The sequence below is a fragment of the Bactrocera tryoni genome, chromosome 1 (genome assembly GCF_016617805.1).
Source record: "Bactrocera tryoni isolate S06 chromosome 1, CSIRO_BtryS06_freeze2, whole genome shotgun sequence".
Lineage (NCBI taxonomy): Eukaryota > Metazoa > Arthropoda > Insecta > Diptera > Tephritidae > Bactrocera > Bactrocera tryoni.
Window position 1 is genome coordinate 56,982,526 of NC_052499.1, and position 26,985 is coordinate 57,009,510.

The 26,985-nt window shown below is 33.8% G+C and overlaps 3 protein-coding genes across 3 annotated transcripts; 2 read left to right on the forward strand and 1 right to left on the reverse strand.

Annotated features, from left to right (window-relative positions):
* Positions 1-747: 747 nt before the first annotated feature.
* LOC120770383 (transcription elongation factor B polypeptide 3) lies at positions 748-5,068 on the forward strand. Its single transcript, XM_040097808.1, has 8 exons — positions 748-1,210; positions 1,687-2,487; positions 2,735-3,277; positions 3,350-3,573; positions 3,651-3,745; positions 3,808-4,007; positions 4,083-4,374; positions 4,442-5,068. The coding sequence occupies exons 1-8, from the start codon at positions 1,133-1,135 to the stop codon at positions 4,519-4,521; spliced, it is 2,313 nt and encodes a 770-aa protein (XP_039953742.1). The 5' UTR covers positions 748-1,132; the 3' UTR covers positions 4,522-5,068.
* A 317-nt stretch (positions 5,069-5,385) lies between these two features.
* Positions 5,386-8,216, reverse strand: LOC120770390 (TAF5-like RNA polymerase II p300/CBP-associated factor-associated factor 65 kDa subunit 5L). Its single transcript, XM_040097823.1, has 7 exons — positions 8,112-8,216; positions 7,873-8,039; positions 6,942-7,793; positions 6,582-6,863; positions 6,213-6,513; positions 5,795-6,141; positions 5,386-5,740 (listed from the first exon to the last, which is right to left on the reverse strand). Exons 1-7 carry the CDS (start codon positions 8,214-8,216, stop codon positions 5,590-5,592), a joined length of 2,205 nt encoding a protein of 734 aa, XP_039953757.1. The 3' UTR covers positions 5,386-5,589.
* A 725-nt stretch (positions 8,217-8,941) lies between these two features.
* Positions 8,942-16,206, forward strand: LOC120766585 (peroxisomal membrane protein 11C). The gene is made up of 4 exons (XM_040092184.1): positions 8,942-9,255; positions 14,784-15,148; positions 15,240-15,296; positions 15,474-16,206. Exons 1-4 carry the CDS (start codon positions 9,190-9,192, stop codon positions 15,685-15,687), a joined length of 702 nt encoding a protein of 233 aa, XP_039948118.1. The 5' UTR covers positions 8,942-9,189; the 3' UTR covers positions 15,688-16,206.
* Positions 16,207-26,985: the final 10,779 nt, after the last annotated feature.

Consider the following 26,985-nt stretch of genomic DNA (forward strand, 5'->3'; position numbering starts at 1 on the left):
TTGAGACAGTCTCAAGTCTCTAAATTTGAGATTTTAAGTTAGAGACAATTTTTGAGACTTGAGATGATATTGCTATTCTGTAAGTGACAGTCACAAAATCTATTACATTTCATTATTCAGAGATGTTTTTACACTTGAATGAAAATAAATATGTCGATAACAAATATTAAATTTTTTATAACATAGTCAAAAAACATAATTATCAATGAAAATAAAAATATATGTTGACTTTGTTTCATAATATTTACGAAATTTATGTAAAATAGATTTATTTTTAACCTTTTCGTGTTTGAGTTGCTTACAAAATATAAAGAAACGACAATCGATTAATATCTATGATGATCTCTATTCAGTATATTCAAAATGGCAGACAAGAGTTCTTTTTAGTTTTGTGACCTGCTAACTACCAGGTCTCAATATTTTGAGACTAACGCTAGAGACTGTTTAGTGAATAGTAACTAGTCTCAAATTGAGACTTTGCCTCAAAATGTCTCAAATAGAGACTAGAGACTGGTTACAGAATCCCGCTATAAATTTTACACATCGATATAGAACTAAGTACAGAGAACGTATATTTGTTAATATTTGCGTTCTCTGCTAAGTATAAGTAACATTGTGAACACTGCACAGAAAACACTTACAGCTGTCTGTCATGCAACACTGTAAATTTCAACTTTATTAACATACCTATTCAACGTCAGTGATTGTCATTTAAATAATACCTACATTTCTTTTCTGACATTAGATGAAATAAAATAGTGTTGCTTTAATTGTTAAGTTATGAAAATTGATATAAATAGTAATATAATAAGACGTGAATTCGGTAAATTGTCGCATTAGAAATCGTAAAAAAGTTAAAGGCGTGAGAATGAGGAATTATAGCCCTATGTGGGAAAGGGTGTAATTTCTAAATACGTGTGATTAGTAAAACGTTAAAATCGTTTTTTTTCCAAAGGCCTGTTTCATTGGCACTGGAATATTAAACACCAAAAAAGTCAAAATAAAACCGAGAAACACAAAATTTGTAAAAACGTCTGGTGCTTTTTCCACGTATAGACAAACAAATCAATCGTCAAATAAGCACAATTGCTTACGTTAATAAAGTTACTTGGAACAGCAGAAGCCGTTGATAATGTCTTCTACATCTATATTAGGTGTTATTCAACATTACCAAAGAAGCATCGAGCATTCCCAGGACGATGAGGGCAGAGTAAGTTTTCGATACATAAATAGGAATGCATGTGTCAACACTTTCCACATCTCATTTACTTCGGATATATGTATGTATATGTAACTATGTTTAGTTCGCTAAATTACACTATCGTACAGAATACATATTGGGGTCTGAGTTGAAAACCACACGCTATCAGTATACATGTATGTGTGTTCGGTAAATTTCCCAAATTCTAATAAATTTTACTTTGATGTAGTTATGTTGCAAAGAAAGAAAGTCAAAAATGTATACTTTTACAAGTCAGATGTTAATCATTGCAGATATCTAAATGCATCTATTCCCATATGCAATTAAGAATGTTAACAGATGCGCCCAGTTTTATTAATTATTATAATAAAGATGTTCTTGAGGAAAGACACTAAGTATTATATAGTTGGAAAAAAGTTTTACAACATTTTTAAGCTTTTATCTGTTTACATATTTTTTTTTATTTTTGGTCTTGTTCCTTACAGCTTCTACACTGTATCAACAAGTTGTATAAATTACCTGTTAAAGTAGAACATTTACAAGAGACCGGAGTTGGCAAAACAGTAAACTCACTGCGCAAATATAATGGCGAAATTGGTATTGCTGCAAAAGCTTTGGTTACCAAATGGAAAGCTATGGTTGCAGCTGAAGAAGAACCAGCGGAGGTCAGTAACTGTCAAGGCAATGACGATGATGATATGAATAATGCCAATGGGCATGGGTCAAGTGATGATGACCGTCACAATCACTCAAGAAAGACATCTCCACAAGAACATAGTCATTCAAATACGTTAAGTGAAAATACATCAAAAGAACGCCAAAATAAGCACAGAGACAAAGGCAATTCGGAGCATAAATTGAAATCACATAATGAAACACACAAACATGAAATTTCAACGACGAAACGTAAGCGGGATGTGGAGCAAGAACAAAAAGAATTATCCGACGTAAAGAAATCCAAACATGAAGATCGCCGAAATGAGGGAAAGAACCGCGAAAATGATAGACATAAATCGTCAGATGAGAAATCGACGCGACATCGCGAACATGGTGAGAAACACAGCTCAAACAGGGATGATAAAACTACCTCTTCTACGACAACACATCACAAAAATGGTGGTGACTCTAATGACAAGAGAGAAAGCCTTAAGGGTGCAAAACTGAGTGAACATACAAGTTCGTCGAGACGTGAAACAAATTCTTCGTCAGAGAAAACAAGCAAACAGGATGAAAGCGAAAAGCATAGATCGTCGAAGGACAAAAATAGGCATGAACGATCAAAGGAGGTAAATAATGAGTTCTTATTTGTCGTAGTTATGGCAAATATATTTAAGGCAATGTTATTTGTATTTTTTACATATTTATTTTATTACAATTTGTCGTTGTTTCTATTATTTTAAAATATAAAAGAAAAACTTTTTTTTTCATAAATTTTTTTAATAATTACGTTTTTTTATAAAACTTTTTAAATTGAGATAACAAACAAAACAATGTTGTTTAAAAATTGTTTAAAAAATTACATTTTTGTAACAGAGCAAAAATGATAAAGGTAAAGCTTTATCAAAAGACACATCACATCGCGACAAGCACCACAATTCATCCACATCACATTCATCTAATGCCAGCAGCAAGCCTTCCACATCGGCAACCGAACAAGTTGCTACCTCATCATCATCGCATGCCAAAGGTGAGAGCAGAAATAGTAGCAGAAAACGTCAACAAGACAGTGATTCGAACGATTCGACTACAACAAAAGCAAAGGTGCCGAAGACACCAAAAGCCACAAAACAAAAACCCCCTATTCCTAGCGACAATGAGGAGGAAGTTGATGCGGATAATGGTATTGACTCGTCAATGGGCGCGAATTTCGCTGATGTTCTGGGCATGCTTAACATGCCAACAAAGAAAGCGAAAAAATCGCTAAATACTAGTAAATCACCCACAGCCAGTACTTCAAGCAAGAGTACGTCGAATGATAAGCCGAGCGGTAGCAGTAGTTCAAGTAAAAATGCTAGAAGTGAATACATACCGACCCCAATAAGCTCAGCAAGCACTTCAGCAAAACCTGTGGATAAAGTAAGTTAAAATTTTTCTTTTGAATATTCCTTTTTTTCTTATAAATATTAATATTCTGATTTGAATTTGTAGAAACCAGATTTATTGTCGGCATCGGCGAAATTGGCGCCACTTGATCCGAGCATTGCACTTGAACTACCAACGATTTCAGCCAATTATAAACCGCTTCCACACAATAAGACTGTAATGGATTGTATTTACCGTAATAGCGGCGCGGTATTGCCCACTCCTAAACCCGTGCGTACACTCACTGATGCAGAGGCACTGAGTCATGGTATCTCATCGAAAACAATGCGGTGAGTTCTCTGATATATACCGACAATAATTAATTATTTAATACTTATTTTTAAATTGTTGAATTTTCTTGAAACAGTACGAAAATATACTCTGGTGTCAAGACAGGTCAAGTCTTGCAAGTACCATCACTATTTGATCTATGCATACGCGTATTGCAGAAGAATATCGATGGTTTGTACTTCATGCTTTGTTTTTATTGTTTAAGGATCTGTGTAATTAAATTGCTTTTACAGGTCTAGAATACACTGGCGGTGTTCCGTTTGATGTGCTGCGTCCTGTTTTGGACCGTGCCACACCGCAACAGTTACTCACATTCGAAGAATATAATCCATATTTGATGGAAGACAGCGATTGCTTGTGGCAGATACATGTACAACGCAATTATCGTTCCAAAAAGCGCTTAGAAATGGAGTCGTGGCGTGAAATGTATTTGGTAAGTTGTTAGAATCCCTAGATCTACGTTTATTGTAATTTGAATTTTAATATGCATTTTTTTAATACCCTTTAGCGTTGCGAGGAGGAAAAGGAACAAAAGTTGAATAGCCTCACGGCGACTATCAAGCAATCGCAGAAAATAATTGCTGCACCCGTTCGTAAAACGCAATTGGCGTTTGTTGATTCGATGGTGAAGCCGCCGCGTAGTGTGATGCGTAAACAGGAACAATTTGGCACGAAGGCAAAACTGGTTGCCACACCGGCGGCACGCGTCGCAGCACTATCCAGCGTCACACCGAATGCCGGCAAAGTGGGTGATACGCGTCTACGCGTAGCGGCTTCCGTACGCGACGCGGCACAAGTTTGTAAGTACCACGATTACGATTTTATAAATTTAACTCTGCTGAGGCAACTTTTTGCACTCAATTATAGCTCATGCGCCGATGCGCGCAAAGAAGGCACCACTCATGGCGAAAACATTGCAGTTTATACGTGGCCGTCACAAGCGTTAAGCTAAAATTTTTGTTTTGTTAATTTGTGTTCGTTAGTCTGATGTTTGTTCAATAAGGCCTCAATCAACAAAACTCAAATAACTAATGTATTTTTAATGAAATTACCATGTTACTACAAGATTGCGTATACTTTGGTATATAAATTAGCTGTATGCTTGGTATTCATAATTTATAGGAATACAAAAAAAATATGTTTTAATTTATAAAATTAAAAATTGTAGTTGTTTAACAATAAAAACAAAAACATTGCATCACACATACACGCTCAGATATGCATATTAGTACGTATTTAAACATAAACTATGTATAATCTTCGCTTTAAGTTTACCGAAGTTTGCGTTCAAAATTTGTTTTTACTATTTGTCATTTTAAGCCAATGTAAACAACTACACACACACGCCTACGTAAACGTGGGTGTGTAATGCAAGCACTAGGGCTGTGCTAACTGTTAAAAAGATTTCAAACCCTTTGTAAAATAATAACTAGTTTAAACCAAGATATAGCGTTAAAATAGGCAATTCCTGAATAAATATCACATATGAAGTAATTAAGATTGTATTATTATGAAAAAATGTATGTTTGTGTCTGACATTAGGCATAAACTGGACTAAAATTCATAAAATTGATTTTGTGCTGTAAAGTATGAGTTTGTGTATTGTAAGTGAAGGTAGTGGTATTTGTAATGAAAAATGATTTACATTTAAATTATGTATTACTTAATTTCATGTTTCATCTCTGCACCTTAATGCTCAGCTAATTTTTTAAATTGTAACTACATGGCTACGCCATGCCTATTAGCTAACAGTAGTTAACTGTCAGTTAAAAAAGAAAAGTTCACTCATGTATACTTTAATTATATATAATCGTTTAATTTATTCGGTTTTTTTGTTATTTTAGTCAGAACTTAGTTTCTTAAAATAAACTAATCATGCTCTTTAACAAGTACGAGTACAACACTCTTGTTTGATTCTAATAATAATTTGTTCTTGCATTACTAATTTCTAAATACATAGAAGTCTTAACACGCAGTTTTTGCTGTATATACTAATAAAGTTAACGGTTAATGTCTTAGCTGCCTATAGCACAAATTACTTCATCTTGCCGGCTAAACGACACTTTCACTAAACGCTGGCAGCTGCTGCTCAACGCCATAACCTTGTTCAAATTAGTTGATGAGGAAGATGAGGTGTTTGTGTTGCTACTGCCGCTATTGCTGTCACTACAGAAATAAAATGTGATTATTTGTGGATACATGTAAATAGATAGAACATACTTCATGGGTGAAAGCTTTTTGACATCCCACACACGCAAAGTGCCATCGCGACATGCGGACGCTAAATGTCGACCGCCCTTACTCCAGGCAATACTGTTTACTGTGGCAGTGTGGTCTTTCAGTTCGTTCAGCTGTGCGCCGGCGGCTAAATCAAAAATACGTATTTTCGACTCCTCACCACCAGCGGCTAACATTTTGCCATCAGGACTAAATGCAATATTCGTAACAGGCTGTTTGCAGTCGGAGAATACGCGCATGAGTTTGCCACTTGTAACACACCACAAACGCACCGAGAGATCCGCTGAGCCAGTGGCAAGGTAATTTCCATTCGGATGAAAGGCTATGCACTAGTAATAAAATAAAAATAAAAACTTAAGTAAAAATAAATAAATTTAAAGAAATGCCTCCGCTCACTAACCTCCACATCTTGTGTATGACCAGCATAAGTAATTAGTGGAAATTCACGCTCTAACGACCACAAACGTGCTGTGAGATCCTTCGAACCGGTCGCAACGTACATGCCCACCGGACTCTCATCGATGCACCAAACTGGGTGACGATGACCACGATAGATGTTTGCGCACCCAAAACTTTCGGCACGCCAACTACGTATTGTGGCATCTTTCGAAGTACTAAAAATGAGCGGGTAATGTGTGGAGAAGCGTACATCTGTGACGCCAGCCCCATGACCACGCAACTGTATGCCACCATATTCATTACTAAAATTGGAAATTTCAATTTTGTTAATATGTTAGTATATAAATACAAGAGACACTAAAATGCATACAATGAATTGCTTTCGTATTTGCCAGCTTCGTATTTTCTTTTCCGCCTATCGTTCACGTTTAAGCGCGAATGTTCTCTAACATCCAAATCAATTTGATCCTCAGTCTCAGTTTCTTCGGCGCAAATATTGTTTAGCTCCCAGCGACACACAGAATCGCCAAAGCGTGCGTATAGATTTTTGCCACTGCATGTTTGTTGATTTAGTTGCCAGAGTTGTACCACCGAATTATTGAAGCCAGCAACCAGGTGACATTCATTGGCATCAACATGAGCGGCGGAAAGACTACAAGTAAAAAAAATATTGTGCATTATAAAATATTTACAATGATTATGCATTAGCTATTGCTATCCTAATACTCACCCTCTATTCCGATCGGCAAGTTTAATAATGTAGGGATGTTGCACTTGAGTTTTTAACATTTGCTCTCTACACATTCGCAAAGTTTGCATGCTATCTGTCACTTGTTGAAGGCGAATTTTTTTCATTTCGTCTAAAACGTCTTCGGACTTTTCAGTTTTTACCATAAGTTCTTCGGGAAGTTCTTCTGCCTCACGCTTCGTAGCCGAGCGTTCATTTGTCGCACTGATTTTCGGTTTGACCTCAGCCAAATTGTATTTGCTTTCTTCATCGTCTTCAGTCGCCCCAAAGCCCATAAGTATGTTATCTTCACTCCATTTCGGTACCTCATTATCGATGACGTGCACGTGTATCCATGTATATAGGAGGTTGAGTATGAGTACATGACCACGTTTCTCCAAGTAGCCACGCAGAGTGTCGACTACCGCCTCGGTAGTGTGTATTTCATATTTGGAGGCACGAAAATGTGCCACCTCTTGATCACTTTCGGCCGCCTCCAATTTTGTACACGCAGACAGTGTTTGTATGAGTTTTATGAAATACATCAGTTCAGGATCTGTAGGTGTATCATTTGTTGCGTTCACAAAACGTATGCTGGTATGTGGAGTGGTATTGTTGGTTTGATCGGCATGTGTGTCATTTGCAACGGAACAGCCATTGATTTTCGTAGGCAAGGGTGCTTCGTAGGTTTCTACAGGTGCTACTAATTGTGCATATTTTTTAAGTAAGTCAAATGCAGCTTTTTGTTCGCGCGCTCTCATCAGCTCCACATACAGGTGGCATAGCATGGGCGCATAAAAGCGTCGTAACTCTAAACGTATGAATTCACTTTGAGATTCAACAAATTGTGAGAAACTGTAAAAAGAATGAATGCACAAAAATTACATATAATCTGCACATCAGTATGTATGTTTGTTCATCAAATATAGCTTACCGCCCAAATTGTTGGTCAACAATGTGGTGATTATTCGTGATGCACAGCACATTGGAGAAAGCGAATGAATTCCCAGACTGTAAATCAAGATCCAACATCTTTTGTACCATAAATTGTCGCTTATTTTGTAATAGCAGAAAGTCAGATTTACGAAATTTCTCATTACCCTACAAGAATGGTTTGGGCAGTATTTGTAGTTAATGGTTCTTAATTAAAGCTATTCTTTTTCGTATATTTACCACAAAACTCTTCTGCTTCAGATAATATCCTAGTGATGTGCGAAACAAGTCATTTTTTGACTTTTTTACTTTGTTGCCACTACTTTTTTCGCCCATTTCTGGCATTCCACATAAAACTTTATAAATTACACCAATAAATTTACTGAATACAATTAATAGTTTTTGCAAGCAAACGTCAAAAATTTGCACAGCTGCTGCTGTTGACAGTAAACAGTGAGCCAGAGTTGTACTGTAAAGAGGCTTGCAGAGTTGTAATAATACCAAACCCAAACTTAGGAAAACTTTTATTTGTTTAAGAAAACATGTTAAATTCGTATTTAGTTATATTTATTGAAAACTTATACGCAAAAAAATGTGAATTATATTAAGCTGATACGTGTGATTGCAATAAAATGATTTAAATAGAAACGAAAGAATTGGTTAAAAATATTTGATACTAAATATTGTAACATTAAAAATGTTACCTTAAGTTGCAAACATGTAAAAACAGCTGATTTTCTTTTTTTATTGACATTTTCAAAAACAAAAACAATGCATTGCCGATGAACTATTTGTTTACATGAAAAATGAATTCCTAAAAAAAAAATTGGGCGCTATTACAAGTGAAATGTGCACGTTGATTCTTGAAATAGATAGTTATAATGTTAATAATATATAAATAAATAATAAAATATTATTGGTTGTGTTGTCACTCAAGCAGTTTAAAAATTTATTTTCATTATTAGCTAGATTAGCATACTTATATATATGTATATATATATATAGAGTAAAATTATTACTTTACAGCTTTAAAGTCATCAATTGTTTAACGATAAGGCGCTACAGTAGAGTATGAATAGGTGGTAGTTGCTCATTCACTTTTGAACACCTAACTTGTACGTTGATGTTCGCGGCAGTGACAATGAATTTGTTGGCAGTTCATTTTGACAATCGCTGTGTGAAAGTTGTATGAATTTCGCAGCTGATTGTTTATTTACAATAGAAAATTGCAATCGTATAAACTTAATTTTATAAATATTATTAATTGTTTATTAACTAACGTGGTCATAAGACAATTAAAAAATTACGATTTTAAAATATGTCGACGACGAAGTTTGTAAATGAATTTTGTGAAATTATCGAGACTTACGGCGGTCGAGATAAGGTAAGCAGTAGTCGCTTAACTGATATCGGCAATTTAATATTAAATTGAGAGCAAATACTATCTTTCCGGATATTAAATTTGCCACGCATTGCGATGTTGGCATAGTATAACATGTGGTCACTCCCACCATATTAATCAATTGGAAGCTCTTTTCGTGTCAACCTGAACAACAGGTTTTTCCCTTACGAGACGTGTGCGCATATTTATTGAAAGTGAAATGCGTAAACATTTGTACATATACATACATACATAGATATATGCTGCATAGACCTGGAGCTGTAAGATAAACATGCTTATGTATGACAAATTATCAAAACACCGGCCATGAGTTCACCTGTTCCGCTTCTACATTAAAGTAATAATGATTAGGCGACTACTCGATGTGATTAGTTGAATTAACATATTCTTCGTTTTCAAGCCTAATACCAGAAATGTTTCGAAATATTGCGTTATTGACTACAAACCTAAAATCAATTAAAAGTAAGTTTCTGTCTTAATGAGTTAGGTGTGTTTGACTACAATTACATAGTCATTGCATTGTGCCCTCGCATGCATACAAGTATAACGTTCTCTGTTCCCTGCAGTTTATACCCTGATGCGAAGTGCCGTTTATTGTCAATTGAAATTGTTAAGCAAATACAATATACCTTCACATGTGTACAGATGTACATACATTTGTACTTTTGCCCATATACCCATGAGCATTTTTGTTTAGTTTAATTTGAGAAAATTTAAAATTTAGTACATATTTTCAAATTGATCTATAATTTTCATATGTATGGCATATATGTAGAAGATAAAAAAAATCGCAATATAAAGTCTATAGCATCATGTGGTTTAAATTTAATACACCTCTTTGATTGGCTGATAAGGGTTTTTTAGTCATGGCTTTCTTTTTTAAACAACTATTTTGATAATCATAAATGCCAAACATTGTTTTCTGATATGAATATCCGTCTGCAGTGTCACAAAATCACGTGTGTTAACTCGAAGTCATATCTGTAGACACATACACTTATGGACAAAATGATAGGTGTGATTATTGTTGGTACTCTTTTCGTCAAATGGTGTTGTAACTATTACTTTTTATACCGTTAGGTGTTAGTAATATTAAAAAAATACATGGTTATTTCGAAGTATTTTTCATATCAATGTAAGTATTGGAGTATTCGGAATATTATATTCCTTTGCACAGCATAAACTGAAAAGAAGAAATTATTTAGAGTGGTTCATTAAAGCCACTGCACTGAAATAGAGCGTCGATTAGTAAAAAATGCGTGATAAAGGAAAAAGGTACAAATTCATTTCAACACTATGTCAGAACGTTCGAAAAACTTTGTAACTAATGTTTTAAATTAAAAAAGTAAAGGAAATTTGTGGTCGTTCAAGGAAACCTGGTCTTGTTGATGATCGCAGTATAATTCTCATTGCATAAAGAGCCCTTTTGTGACTTCACTACAAATTGCAGCGGAGGTTGGTCTAAATGTAAGCTCGCGGACATTTCGGCGTAGATTAGTGAAGGGTAATCTACCAGGCGTGAGGCCAGAAAAAATCCCCTTCTAGGTAAGGTCCACATACAGAAGGGAAAAGCTTTTTCAGCTGAAAATAAAAAAAGCAAGGCAGAAAAAGTGGCAAAATATTTTATTCAGTGATGAAGTTAAGATTAATACTTGCGGAAATAATTGTAAAATAACTGTCCGTCGGCCTAAAGCTGAAGAATTTGATTGTAGATTCATCTCAAACACAATTAAACATGTTTCTGCGCCACATAATAGTGCGGGGATATTTTTCCTGGCAAGGCATTTGTCTTTTAATTTCAATAAAGGACACAGTGACCGCCTTTGGGTGCAGAGATATTTCTCAAGGCATTATGCTATCACATGCTAAAGAAATCATGCCGTTGAGTTTGTGTTATCAACAAGATAACGACCCGAAAGATTCAAATGTGACCTGTATGCAATGGCCTAGTCAGTCCCCTGATCCCAATCTGATTGAAAACTTGTGGAGTGACATTAAAACTAGATTGGCAGCCTTATCACTTCAAAATAAGAAGCAATTGTGGCGGAAAGCAAACGAACTTCGGGATTATAACCAATTCATGCCGAATAAAAGTGGAGAAATTATTAAAAACCACGGAGGATATACAGGTTATTAAAAATGTAATTTTTTGTTTCTATTTAGAAAGAAATATTTTTCTAGTTGCAAATATTTCAAAGTTATTAAGTAAAAACTGCTTGCACCTAATATTTTGTCCATAAGTGTATTGAGATATATGTATGTATGTACATACATATATGTTGGTACTGTTTAGACATTTGAAAAAAATGAAACTTCTGTGCAGGAAAAATAAAAATTATGACTAAAGAAACTCTTATAGTAAATCATATATGGACTTGGCCCACATTATTATTATGTTATTTCATAATAATAATTCATGTTCATTTTTGAATGTTATATTTGAAATGAATTATGTTATTTCATAATAATAATTTCATGGATCTAATTGAAGTTTTGTTATTATAATACTACACTTCTACTATACATATCTGGTCACAATTTTTCATTTGTTTTACGTATTCAGTTGCTTTTAACGATTTCTTCGAATGAAATATATGAAATAGAAATTAAAAAAAAAAAAAAAAATAATCAAATTAAATTAAATTTCATCGTCACTACCACTTGGCTGACATTGAAGAAACATGCATGCGCATGTCACTAATTGCGTTGAAATAATATTTAATTAATCGATTCTCAAAATGTCAAAAGCATTTGTAAATTACCGAGACACATTCATATTTTACCAATCGATCTTGATAACTGTCTGAATATACCCTTTATTTCTCAATATTAAATTACTAAATAATAAATTAATAAACAAATATTTTAGGCATTTACAGTACAAAATACATATTATGAAGATTCGCTTTTATCAAATTCGAAATATGATTGCTACATTGCGACATAGTTAAACAGAAAAAACTTTCATATTTTGGAATATACATATGTATGATGCAAAACACTTAATAATTGTAATTACTAGTTAGCTTTTACGTAGACAGAGTCATCCTGATCATTTTTATACATACAGACATATACCCAACTCTACATTTATAGCGATTAATTTTAAATGTTACAAACAACCGTTAGATGAACAAAACAGTTATACTCTGTAGCAACATGTTGCGAGAGCATAAAAAGCATAGACCAAAAACAATTAATATTAAAATATTAGAAATACGAAAAGACTTTTTCGACTACCCAATATTATTCAAAAGTGTAACGTGTTTAGCCAAGCATTAGCGAGAAAAGAAGTATTTCTCATAAAGTTGACTAGATAAGATTTAAACTGTCAAATAGTTTTAGCGGCGCATTATTTAAATTGACTATTACAAACACTCGGAGAAAATTGATTTATAAGGCTTGTCTACTTACGACTTATATATCACTTTTCAATCTCTAGAATGAGCTAGTGAATAAATACATTAATATTGCCAAGTAGCATGTCATTATGTGGCAAATGATAATTATCAATTTAGAATGCTTAAAAATTAACTTTGTTAATTAAGTTGTCGTTTTTCACGTTTTTCGACGTCATTTGAAAAATGTATGTAAATTCAAATATGTACATATGTATGTATGTATGTACTTAAACGATTAAGTGATTAAGCCGTCAAAAAGAGTATCGCGTGCGCTTTGCTTTGTAAACATTGCGTCCAACTAAATAAACGTTTTTCTTGTGCATAATTGCCTATCTTGTTTACCTTAATTTTTTGGGGGCTTAACTTTTCCAACTTTTTTCACACAATATCTATTAATTGTTAATGAGTTGTAAACAGCAGCACTTATCGCCTAAAATGTGTCTCTGTGTTGTTTGTGAACTGTCCCTAGACGTAGTGGGAGAAGTAGAAACTTCATATGTACATAAGTAATATTTAAACAGCCGATTCTAAGAATGTTTTTTCACACTTAAGTGCCTACTTTAACACATTCAATTATGATATTCAAAATTTGGTTGTTCACAAAGGCTCGAATCGCGCTGGACGAAGAAAATTAAATTATAGAATTATTTTTAAGTATTTCTTACTATGAAAAGCAAATTATTTCCCTCAGTTTTTGAGATACATATCTGTCTGAAATTTTGCGCACGTCTTGAAAACTGCTCAAAACCACCGTTATCGGTTCACTATAACATATAGCTGTCATAAAAACTAACCGAACAATATTACTTTTCATCACTTTTTTATTTGTGAAGACTAATCCAGCTTCGGCGCAAGCAAAGTTAACGTTTTGTCTTATTTGAAATGGCATTAAAAATTGAAATTTTTCGTTATTAATTATTAAATACACATTATGTATGTTTGTAGTCAGAAACTCTGCCGCATCGTTTCAAAGTCCCCGTACTTGAGCTATTTATAGCAATAAAGTGCTATTTACACAGCATGATAATTAAAAACAGATTCCATATAGGGTATTCATAATGCATCGTAAAATCATAAAATCTTAAATTTTTACACTTGTTTAAAAAAACAAATGAGTTTACGTATTTACAATGCTCAACGCTATGTTTTCCTTTAGTTACAACTTATGACTTTATGAGACTATATGAAACCCTTAATTGTGTCAATATACATATGAACATATAAAATTATATATATTTGTTAATCAGCTGTAATTAAATGAATATACATATACAACGTGTACATTTAACGGAACTCAAAAGTAGAATATGAGAGCTTAGGCTACAAAATAAAAATGGATTTTTTTTTGGAATTTTGGAAAAACAGCGAAATATTTGTCAACATAGCCTTAAGGTCTGCAAAGTAGATCTCTATTGCGACGATGACCTCAATCGGCTCAAACTTCTGCGAAGAACTTTTTAAGTTTGGAGGCAAAATGAAGACCCACGGGGTCAATTTTGGAAAATGTAGTAGATGAGACAGTAGTTTTTGGCCTAATTCGATCGGCCGGTATCCATTCCCACGACAGTGTGGTCTAAGTAACCGGAACGGACCTGGATTTTTATCCAGCTAAAGACTGTCAACTTGGCAATATGCCTCGAAATTACTTTAAGAATGTTTTCTGCCACTACAACAACAACAATGGAGAATGTGTGAGTCGATACGTTATGTTATCAGTATTACCATGGACATGATTAAGCTCTGTAACCTATTTACCCTTCTCAAGTAGACTGTGTTGACTTCCCCGGCCGATAGAACAGTCTTCGCCATCTTCGAAGCAGGCTCGCCCGGCTAAGTCCATGTTTTCACCGCTTCTTTCTCTCTGGTTTGTGCCAGCGTATCCATGTTTTGTCGAGGCTCAAACTTTCGGATAACACTTAAATAGTTTCACTTTTCACTTAAAGTAGTTTGAAAATCCCGTTTGTCTAACCCTATATTTCATGCGGAATTGCTGTCCCAGCTATCTCATGCAGCTTCAATCGCCAGTCTTCCGATGGAACATGCTTTTTTTTATAATTTATAAAGCTTGAACTCTAATAAGTCCAACCCTTTAATGTAACTGCATTTCAGGTGATGAAGGCACTTTGCTACAGCGCCAAACTTGTCGCCGGCTATCATGCCAAACGCAATCCGGAGTTAGCCAAACGTTATGCCATCACCAGCTCACGCATTTCAGGCGCTCGTGCCACTCTCCGTCTCATCGATGACATTCCCATGATCCAATACGCCTTGGAGTACGGCTTAGGCGAAGGGGAACCAGACCGTCTAATGGCAGTGCTGGGTGTCACAGCGAATATTGTGGACTTACTTTATTACCCAATTGAAAAAATTTGTTGGCTGTCGGACAACAATATACTCGATGTAAAAAACGCTGATGCTTGGGACGTGCTTAACTCAACGTTTTGGGTACTTTCCGTCTACTTGAATTTAATGAGGTACGTCGAAGCGACTAATTTATTTTTAATTACCCAATTTATTGGTATTTTTTATTTATTTTAAATTTTTTTTTGTCGAATTCATTTTCAGAACAATGCGCAATTACGCATTGAATCAACAAAAGGTGAACGCTTCGAACGTTGCTAAGTAAGTAGCTAAATGCCATTAGTAACTGAGAGTATATATTTAATGTATCTATATACTAGAGGTCTTAGAAAAAGAGATTTTTGTTATTATAATACTCCATGATTTTGCGGTAGCTTCGGTTTTAAATTACCGATTTATTAATTTATTTAAATTTCTCACTATTTTTCTTTTACCCAGCTCTAGTGTGGATGAAAAATTACTTAAAAAGCACCGCCTGGAATTGCTCTCCGTTCTACGGCTCTCACTCGACTTCACCCAGGCCGTCAGCACTCTGCCTAAAGGCTACCTTTGGGGCGGCAAGCTGTCCACAATTCAAGTGGGCGCGATCGGCACACTCTCGGCGGCTATTGGCATTTACCAGCTCTTTGCCAAACGACGTTTAAATAAATAAAAAAGGATACGGTTCCTACAGGCACACCTACACATGCCTACTCCTTTCGAAACATATCGCCTTAGCACAACTAACAGTATTTTACGTGTACACTGTGCTGTGTATTTGTTGGTTTTTATTCCTCAAGTTTTAGTTTAATCCAATTTTGTGTATTTGTGATAAGTAAGCCGCCCAGCGCATAGAAGAAAAGCAAAAGTGTGCTTACTTACATTTTGTATTTGTATACATACATATGTATACTTATGCCTAAAGCATTTAGGTAATTTTTACGTGAAGTCAATGTAACTCAAGGCAATCAAAGACAGCGCAATTACTATATTGGCCTTCTTGAACGTTTAATCATCGTGTAATAGTTTTCCTCGGTATAATTAATATATGTACATATATAGGATAAGAATACACACTATATATTATACGATATTATATATACATGTATGTAAATGTATACATAATGATGTGATATGGAAATAATGTCTGCAGGAAAAGAAAGAGTAAAATTATGAAAAAAAAAATATTAAATTGTGTTATTATTATAATTATTTATAATTGAAAACAACGTTAACAACTTTGTAAAAACTTGGCTGTCTCTTTATAGGAGATTTAAATCCAACTTGTCTAGAACTATAGAATATTGAGAAAATAGTAAGACTTTTTAATTTAAATCTCGCGCGAAAACACACCCGTCGAAATACTTTTTTCTATGTTGGTATGACTGTCAGTGACATCTGTGCCAAATATCACATTAAATAATCAGTATATGCTTGTATTTCTGAAGTGCGGCCATTTTTATATACATACATATATCACAATATCGAAAGGGTCAGTGAAAACCATTTTGAAAGGTCATTTGGTCATAAGAAAAATGAAAGCACGATTGGTTCCAAAGTCCCTAAATTGTTTCGAAAAACAGCGTTGGGTTAAGAAGTTACATGTGTATTCTCGGGTAAAAAACAGCCTTTTTTCAACAATTTATTTCTCATATAAAAAATGAAATATTTTACTAGATTCTTTATTGTTACAAAAATACACTATTAAAAAAGAAATTTTGAAGTTTTTGGAAGAAAATTTTAAAATTTCCGGTGAACCCTCGGAAAAAATATGCGTTCGCGTTGGCAGGATAACTCTTTACAGGATCATCTAAAGTGAAAAAAAACGTGTTTTAATTAAAAACTTACCTTAAAACTTGGGCGAAGGAAAAAAACTGAAAATTAGATGTTTGTAATCGAAAAAAATCCTTCGACCAAGTCGTTAAGAATTGTATCTCAAAGACGTGTGAAACATATTCATGAGGATCGGTTGAGTAGTTCTTTCTCGAGAAATCTTGCCAACCGACTTCAAAAAACTCCGAAATCTCCGAAACTATTATTCAGATCAACTTTATTATTTAGGACAACATTCTAGAGGTGTTGTACTTAGAACTTAACAAGATAATAAAAAAATTCAATTTTTTTAAACCAGTAAACCCATGTAACCTCTTAACATCTATGAAACAATGCTTTCCGACTAACAGGATGTCAAGAAGCATATTATTACTGATTTGGAAGAATAAATTAAGAATTTTGAAATTATGATAAAAGTCTTACTATTTTTTGCTCATATGTACTCGTAGTAGTATGTAAGGATTTATTTTTTTTATTTCTATAAACTTTGACCTTCTAATAAGCCAAAAGAAGTTCGTGGAATTCAAAATTGAAGGTGTGAATGTTCACTGATCCACTGTTTTATTAAAACTAGACGCCTTTACTAAGCCATTTGTCGGAAGATATAATAAACTAACATCCATCGTTCAGCATTGATTGTTGCTGTTGTAACGGTTATCCACATCCTTTTTAGTATATCGATTTCGATTCTGAATAACAAGTAGTTTGTCCTGTTAAAATAGCCAGAAAGAAGTTACGGAAGTGACCTTCTAGAATCACCAGGCAACTCGACCTCTTCTTCTGCTATGGACGCAATTTACTTGAAGTGAAGATGTTAATAGCTCCACTCTAAATAGGTTTCAGTGTTTGTCTGAAGTGCGTTAAGTCCATAGTCTGGTCGGTTCCTTGTGCAATACTGTCGATGTAATAAATGAATGATGTCTTAATGCTCCTAGCAGACGGCTTTACTGGATTTTTAATGCTTTCAAGCAGTTCATGAATATGATCGCTGTGGACTCAGTAGAGGAGAGTGTTAGGCCGCTTGTAAAGAAGAAGCGAAAAATATAGCTGAGATAGTAGTTTACTTTTGAACATATACCATCAATTCCATTGCCCGGCGTCAGTATCGCACAACCATCGGGGTATTAGGTGATGGAGGAGTTTCGAGAAATATAATTTAAATACTAGCGGGGAGAGAACAATATCCTATGGAACACCCTGTTTAATTTGATTTATGGCCTCGAAATAATACGAATGATTGACGACTCTTCAGATAATTAAAGGTTAGTCTCTTCAGCTCTGAAGTTAACGTAGATTTTTCGAGAAGTCTTTAGTAGCGTTAAGTGTGTCAAAAGTTTTTGAAAGTCTAAGGCTACTAGGATCTTTCTCACAAAAGGGGCATTTTTGATAAGGCCACGGGTTTCTTTTAACCGTTTAACATGATAAGTGCCGTGGTAGTGTAGTGCACTTTACGGAAGCCATTTTGTTAATCTGCAAGGTTCAGGTGGTGAGTGATTGTCGAAAGGAAGGAAAGTTGTCGATAAATAAGATTCCCTTGGGTTGGTGGACTTTTCAGATTTCAGTAGTAGGAACGCCTTTCCAAATTTTCACAAATCGGGTACACATATGTAAACAGTGGTAAGCGACAGATTTACCGCCACAAATATAATCCGTCCCCATGACAGTTTGGACTAAGTAAACGGAACGGACCCAGATTTATATCCGACCAAGGATTGTCAACTCGACACCATTCCTCGAAATTACTTGGAATTACAGAAATATTTTCTGGGTTTTATGTCTGTCACTCTAGATATACTCAATCTTCAGTTTTTTAGATATCGAACTGAAAATTTTCTGGGCCGTATTCTCCTAGAAGCTATCAAGTTAAGCCAATTCTTTGTATGGTCCCATCCAACTACCGTGGGATAAGCCTCTTCTATATCGCATATAAGGTTCTATCGAGTGTACTGTGTGAAAGATTAAAGCCCATCGTCAACTGATTGGATACTCACCATGCGCTAAATCTTGGAAAAGACCCGTGAAAAGGGGATCGAAAGAAACCCCCACGAAAAGGAACTGCTTATGTCGCGATGACTGAATTTGGTATCTTCGCAAAACTAAAACGGCTGTATAAACTGACGATAAGCAATACCAAAAGCTCCGTCAGAATCGGGAAGAACCTCCCCGAGCCGTTCCATATCAAATGAAGTTTCAGACAAGGCGACTCTCTATGGCGCCACTTCTTCAATCTACTCCTGGAGAAAATAATTCGAGTTGCAGAGCTGAATAGAAGGTAACATCTTCCATATCTTAAACAATTGCTGGTGTACGCCGATGACATCGATATCATTGGCCAAAACATTCGCCCCGCTGGCTCTGCTTTTTCTTGGAAGCGAAGCAAATGGGTCTGGTAGTGAACGAGAGCAAGATGAAATATCTCCTGCCATCAAGCAAACAGACGTCGCACTCACGACTTGACTCCCCCATCACTGTTGACAGTCATAACTTCGAAGTCGTAGATAATTTCTTAGAACTAGTATTAACACCGACAACGATGTCAGCCTCGTAATCCAACGCAAAATAATTCTTGCCAACAGGTGCTACTTCGGACTGAGTTGGCAATTGAGAAGTAAAGTTCTCTCTCGACGAGCAAAATCCGTCCTGCCATATGAAAACATCTGATGAGTCGGCGCTACGAGTCTTCTAGAGAAAGATTATGCGGGAAATGTATGGTCCTGTGCGCATTGGCAACCGTGTATACCGCAGTCGATGGAACGATATACGACGACATTGAATTAAAAGACGTGGCTACGTTGGCTAGGTCATGTCGTCCGAATCGATGAAAACACAACAGCTCTGAGAGTATTCGACGCCGTAAGCGGAAATAAAGAAGAATAAGAGTATTGAAAACCGAATAAGTGCTTAAACCCAACTGTTATTTTTTTCATTAGAGCATGGTAAGGCCATTAGTGGCTTTTTCATAAAGTTACAGTACGACGCCTTTGTTTAAAAAGTAAATGAGAGTGAATCTGTAAATCCGATAACCCCAAATAAAAATAAATAAAATTGACAAGTGTTTTTTTTTTTGTTTTTTTTTTTGTTTTTTTTTTGTTTGGTTGTGAATCCTTTATTGGTATACATACTCGTACATTTCAATTTCAACTTATAATACAGGCGCATATGTATATTGTCATACTCATTTAAATATTACTTCATATATATGTATTTATATATACTATATATATATATATATATATATATGCATGTATTTTGTTAGTTGTCTATTTACTGGATTTGCCATATTACTATTCACTTCCGTTTGATTACATTTTTGCATTATTAAATTGTTATATAACTGCATTAATTTGTTTTAGAATATGTTATGCTTTAAATATTTCGTGCACTTTGTCTGTTTGTATATGATTTGTGCTGGCGTGTTGGTGCGCAGGTCTATTGCCTTTTATTTATTGTTCATTTTGCTACATTTGTTTTGATTTCTTGATTTATTGATGCGTTGTTGTTGTTGTAAGCAGTTGAATTGCTTTGTGGTCCGATACTTTTTGAAAGCTTCTTTTGTATTGTGTGTATGTGTGTGTATGTGTGGCTGTGAGATAATTTACGCAACGGCGATCACTTGCAATACATACATATATATTGATTGCGTATATTTGTATATAATTAGCTATTGTTGTTTGTATTCTTATACTTTTAACTAAGTTTCAATTATAGTTTTCTTTCATTTCGATTCGTTAAAATTGCATAAATATTGTATATGTATGTGTGTATACTAAGTGTGTGTGTATGTTTAAGGTAAGTAGTTATGCATGCCTTGTATATAACTTTCCAATCGATTTCTGGGTTTCTTCTACGAGTATATGCAGTCAGCTGATTAAAGATATTTGTTTTTTTTTTGTTTTGTTTTGTTTTGTTTTTGTTCTACTGTTTTGAAGCATTTTTCGTATTGCTTTTTTCGATTATTACTTCTTGAAATTGTTTATAATCCTATCTACATTTCCCTTATATTTAGTTAAATAGATTTTTTCTTGCATTTTTGAAACTATGCATATACGGATGTGCATACATGTACATATCTATCTATCTATGTGTGTAATTATATATTTTAGTGAGTATGTTTTACTTAATTTTTAGCAGCATTTCTTCGATAATTGTTGTCTTTGATTAATTTACTAAGTGCGTACTTCTTCTGAGGAAAAATTATGAAATAATCAAAACTAAATGTGAAGTTTTTTCTGTCAACGAGAACCTATACTTTACGATAAGAACAATAATTACACTACACAACTAATCTGAAGGAAAAAAATTGCGACTGATTTGCTAAGAGGTCTGTGTGGCATCTGAGCTGTCCGGATTACGAATTTGAATTCAAAAATTTTCTATCACACACTGATATTTTTGTAATTTTAATAAATAGTGGTTGTTTGACACCCAGGACTACAAATAAAAAATTGTACGTGTTGGGAAATTTTTGTTAACATTTTCGGTTTTAGCAACTCAAAACTGGCAAGAAACAGTCTCTAACATCACAGTCGCAAAATGACTGGAAACTGGTACTATTTTATTATTAGGTTAGAAGGCTATTTTCGAACTTATAAATTAGCAAAACGCTCAGTAGCCAATATTAATTAAAATTCAGTATTGACCTCCCAAACGTGGAACAGTCAAGAAGCAAGTGTTGAGTTGTTTTCACTTCATTTTCTTCCATACAACTTCTGCAGATTGCGTCTGGTAAGATTCCCAACCTTACAGGGCAATGGCCTGTTAAAAGCCCCACTACAGCCTTTCCTTGCTAACTAATCAGCTTTAGAATTTCCTGCGATTCCGCTGTGTGTCCCCTGTCAGTCTTGTCAAAGAGATACTCGATGCTATTGATAGCGAGGTTAGGCACTTCTTGATCAACACTGAATGTACTGTTAACGAGTTCTAGACTTGAATCTCCACTCTAGCTCATTATATTAATTAATTTTTCAATGCCAGCTGATGATTTTGTAGATTTTATCGATGGAAGCGCCAACTGAAAGACTCAACATAAAGTTACTCAATTATTCAGCATTTCCAGTTGTCCCTTGTTCGAGATATGCATGACAACGGGTTCTTTTGAGAAGTTCACGAATATAATACCAGTTTATTGACTAAAGAATACTATCGAAATTCATTCCCAAATTGTACTTATTTGAGAGACTTATCGAATATATTGATTGTCTCTTTGTAAAGAACGTTAAACTACGTTTTGTAGGACCCAATATTTCGTATTGATAATTGTACTTAGTATAGATAATTTGTATCGATATTTCAAGAAGATGATTAAAATGCAGCAGCCGTAGCTGAGAGTGTACACGAAAACCGCGGAAGTCCTATTTGGCGCTTTTCGCAGTAACTCGGACTGACGTATGGAACGACTTGGCGCATTTTACGTCGAGATCTTAAATTGAAAGCGTAAAAAATACAGCTTGTGCAAGTACTGAAGCCGCTTGACCTTTCCAAACGACCTCGCTTTGCTCTATGGGCTCTAGGAAAGTTCCAAAAAGATTTTGGGCTCAATGCGTATGTAAACAAGCAAAACTGCCGGATTGGGGACGAAGAGCAACCTGAAGAGACTCAAGAGTTGCAATTTCATCCAGAAAAACAACAGTTTGTTGTGGTTTGTGAGCCGGTAGAATTATCGGTTCGTATTTCTTCAAAAATGATGCCGGTGAGAATATAACCGGCAATGGCGACCGTTTTCATGCAATGATAACCGACTATTTGATGCCTGAGATTGAAGTTCGTGATCTCGGCGATATTTGGTTTCAACAAGACGCGCTCGTCACTTCCCACACATCGCAGCAATAAATGGATTTATTGAGAGAATATTTCGGTGAGCAGAAAATTTTACGGTTTGGGTCGGACGATTGGACACCAAGATCATGGGATATCACATCGTTAGACTAAATCCCAAAGAATGTTCTTTGGAATGACAATAAACATTACTTATTAAATTTGAAGATTCTGCGTTTTTTTTTTAATTAGGGGGCCTTGAAATAGATCACCTTATACAAGTAAATTTCAAATTAAAAAATAGATAAAAATATCATTTCGCAAATCTTTTAATAAATTATGGCACATTAACTAAGTGGTTTATGCTAATTTAAAAAGCTAGTAATCGCTAACTTTAACACATTTTCTTCCAAGTTTGTTTTCAATATTTTCCACTTGTTTCAACACATTGCTGCATATTGCATTTGATAAATTCCGCTTACTCATACATACCTACTGGTATTTCTATACTTGTATGTTTGTATGCATGTATGTATATACTCGTATGTATGTATATAGTGTTTAAAGCTAAAGCTTAATTTAATTATTAGGCAATATTTTCATTTTTCATATTGTTTGTATTAAATATTTGTTGTTAGTATTAGTATATATGTATATATTATATATATGCAATTATAAATACATCTAAATTTAGTTGCTAGTATTCATTCATCATAATTACATTAGTCAATTACTATATTTATATGTGTGTATAAGGTTCTTTAGTATGCATGTATGTATTTTCTGTAATTAGTAGTACTTATCGGAAGCTATTTAAAATGGCACTGCAGTAATATTTTCATGTAAGGTGGGAAAACAATTAGAATATTTATGTTCTTTTGCTTTTTATAACTTTTATTTATTATACTCTAGTCATTTACTTGCGAATGTCAGTATTCTTTTTTAAACATCGTCATTATTAACATCATGTTCATTACTATCATCATTATAATCATCACGTTCATTATCATCATTACCATTATTTAAAACATTATCATCATTATCATCATGATTATAAACATCATTATCATCATCATCATCATCATCATCATAGTTATAATCATGATCATTATTATCATCATAATTATCATCATGTTCATTATCATCATCATTATCATGATTATGATCATTATCATCATCATAATAAACATCATTATCATTAACATCATCAAAATTAATGCTAGCTTAAAAAGCTTGCTTATGGTTCAAGCTGTCTTTCTTCAATATGTATTTCCGAATTATTTATTTTTTGTTTTTATTTTTTAAATTTGCATACATAAATATTTTTTTTTATTATTGTATAATATTTTTTTAGTATGAAAATAATTTTGTTGTTGTTATCTGTAACATTTCAACATGCTCTGACATACCCTGTCCATTCCAAAACATTTAGCGCTCATCAAGTCATTTAAAATGTACATATGTATGTATTTGTTTCAAGCGATTATTTTTAAGAGTATATGTTTGTTTGTATGTAGTGGGGTATGCATTTTCTGCCCGCTAGGCAGCGTTGAAGCCTATCTTAAGGGTTAGACAAATTTTGCTTTTTTCTCCTTTGCTGCCAAAATGTGAGTTAAAATTTTTAAGATACTCTTTTTAAGATTCTTTAGCCAGTCTATTTGCATACTTTGCGGTTTTCGAAAATCGTTTTTTCTAAGATAATTAATTTTTGATTTTTTATATGTATTTGAATTTTTTTTCATTTGATATATATGTATATGCATATCTCATACATTTCTCATGCGCATTTCTTAATTACTTATTTCATTAAAAGTGCTTCTTTATGCTCAAGTTCTAGTTAAAAATTCTTTGAATTCGCATTAAAAATTTTTGGTTAGTATTTTAGTTAGTTTAGTTAAGGTTGTCGGTATCGGGGCAATTAATATATGTATGTATATTAGTTAGTATTGCGGTTGAGTAAATAGAAGCAGTTATAGTGGGGTACATACAGTTGCAGCATGCGCGAACAGTAATATGTATGTATATATGTAATTGTGTACTTATATATACATATATATAACTAGCTGTACTTTTTGATTTAAGGTAATAAGTATTAAAGGTTCTTTAGGCAGGTAGGTTTGTATGTATGCGTTTTAAGGTTAAGGTATATTATTATAATAAACTTATTTATGTGTGTATGTAGTTAATAGCGTCAATATTTGTATGTATTTAGTAGGCATGTAGGCATTTGGTTATTTAGATATTGTATTTGCGAACTTGAAGCATGTTATCATTGTCAGGCAGCAGTGTGAACTGCTTATAATCATATATGTATGTATATTATATATCCAAATCTATATAGTTGTATATAGTCAATACATTTACTAAATGTGAACTAAAAATTTCTTTAACCTAACTTTTCGTATTTTTTGCACCCGAAATGTTTTTTTTTTTAATTTAAATTTTTAATTTTCTGACTTTTGCAATAATTTTTATTTATTTTGATGTTTACACTTAACCTCACGTTTTGCTTATAAAACTCGCATAATATTTTTATGAATTTCAGTGTGTTTTTTATTTATTTTTTTGCTTATTAAAATTTTTCTTATTTCTGCTAAATTTTTTTTACTTTGAAAAGAATTGTTAAAATTGCTTTTTAGCTTTTGCCAACTGTGTGATTGCTGTTAAAATACTTAGATTTCAAATTGTTGTAATAATATTTTTTCTTATCTTATAAATTTAACGTAATACATAGTAATTTTATTATCTTTTCTCTTCTACTTAACCGTTATGTCTGTATATTCTATTATCATGTGTAAGTGGGAAGCGTTTTTGATTTTTGTTCCTCATACCTATTAGTAGGTTTTTTGCAGTAATTAGTTAACTACAATTTCCAAAATTTAAATATAAAAAAATATTTTTTTCATTTATGTTTATTATCAGACATTTTTCCCTAACAATTGGGATTCAATTAACTATGAACCTTTCGAAAACGGGATTTTCGAACCGATTTGATCAAAATACATCCAGAAAACAGCTGGAAGTATCAATTCATGGATAAGATGAAGGCCTAGGATACACTTCTTTACGTACAAGGTTTTCAAATAAGAGTGATATGACTTCATTATTAAAAATACTAATTGTTAAGGAAATTCAAATTTGTATTTAAGGTGAAATACAATACATAGATATCATTAAGTTCTGAATATAACATCATTCAAATGGTCTCCATGATTTCTTTTGCAGGAACGAATTCGATGAACCCAACTTTCGAGTACTTTTTCTACTAAATCAAGTCGCACGTCATGAAAAGCAGGTACAACATTGATTTCTAAAGTTTGAAGCGTGTCTGGTTAATTGCTAAAGACTTCAAATAATAATGATGTTAAATTATAACTTCTTGTAGGCCATTCAATGTCACAATTTCTTGAAATAATCGAGTCTCCAAACTTTTCTCGCAATATTTTGGTTGTTGCATGTGCGGTATAGCTCCATTTTCTTGAAATCAGTTGTTGTCAAGATCAACTTCTTTCAATTGGGGCCATAAAAAGATGGTTGTCATCGATCTATACCGCTCTCCATTGATAATAACGGTGCCACCAGCTTCATTTCGAAAGAAGTACGGACCGATAATCCCACCAGACCAAAAACCGCACCAAACTGTCAATTTAGGTGAATGAAATGGTTGCTCATGAAAAATTTGTGGATTTTCTTCGTACTTGATCGACAGTTTTGTTTTTTGACTGCAACACTCAGATGAAAGTGAGCGTCATCGGAGAAGATGGTTTTCTTAAAAAATCGTTATCGTTTTCAAGTTGTTCCAAGGCAAAAATCAGCAAATTCACAACGTTTATTGTGTTCCAATGGCTTCAGTTCTTCAGTGAGAACAATTTTATACGGATACAAGCCCAAATCCTTTCTCAAAATCCTCTATGTTGTGTCTTGATACAGTCCAAATTCTTGAGAGCGTCTTGAAATCGACAAATTGCGGTCTTCAGCAACTCTTACATTAAGACCAGCAATATTTTCATTACTTCGAGCGGTTCTTTGCCTTATTGCCACTTAAACATTATATAAAGAAAATGTATGCTCGAAATTTTTAATAATTCGACGAATAGAATTGGAGATCGATTATTTTGATAATAAAATTGAAAAATTTGTAAACGTTGTTCTTAGTATAACTTTCCATGATGAAATTGTAAACATTACTGAATACAATGAAAATAAATTACAGATCATGACATTATGGAAATGGCCAAACCAATACTCAGAAATCATATCATCCCTATCGAAAAATCCGGTAGGTTATTTCCTTGTGTTTTGGGTAACACTGAAATGAAAGCTTTAGCTCTCATTTGGTTCAGAATGAAACTTTTAGTTTTGGTTAGTAATGTAGGGAATTGAG

Excerpts from the sequence above, each read along its gene's own strand:
- LOC120770383 (XM_040097808.1), top strand. The coding sequence starts at position 1,133 with ATGTCTTCTACATCTATATTAGGTGTTATTCAACATTACCAAAGAAGC. Across the intron at positions 3,746-3,807 it reads ATTGCAGAAGAATATCGATG|GTCTAGAATACACTGGCGGT; the intron begins GTTTGTACTTCA and ends TTGCTTTTACAG. Across the intron at positions 4,375-4,441 it reads ACGCGACGCGGCACAAGTTT|CTCATGCGCCGATGCGCGCA; the intron begins GTAAGTACCACG and ends ACTCAATTATAG.
- LOC120770390 (XM_040097823.1), bottom strand. The coding sequence starts at position 8,216 with ATGCCAGAAATGGGCGAAAAAAGTAGTGGCAACAAAGTAAAAAAGTCA. Across the intron at positions 7,794-7,872 it reads GTTGACCAACAATTTGGGCG|TTTCTCACAATTTGTTGAAT; the intron begins GTAAGCTATATT and ends TTCTTTTTACAG. Across the intron at positions 6,864-6,941 it reads CTTGCCGATCGGAATAGAGG|TCTTTCCGCCGCTCATGTTG; the intron begins GTGAGTATTAGG and ends TTTTACTTGTAG.
- LOC120766585 (XM_040092184.1), top strand. The coding sequence starts at position 9,190 with ATGTCGACGACGAAGTTTGTAAATGAATTTTGTGAAATTATCGAGACT. Across the intron at positions 9,256-14,783 it reads CTTACGGCGGTCGAGATAAG|GTGATGAAGGCACTTTGCTA; the intron begins GTAAGCAGTAGT and ends ACTGCATTTCAG. Across the intron at positions 15,149-15,239 it reads GTCTACTTGAATTTAATGAG|AACAATGCGCAATTACGCAT; the intron begins GTACGTCGAAGC and ends ATTCATTTTCAG.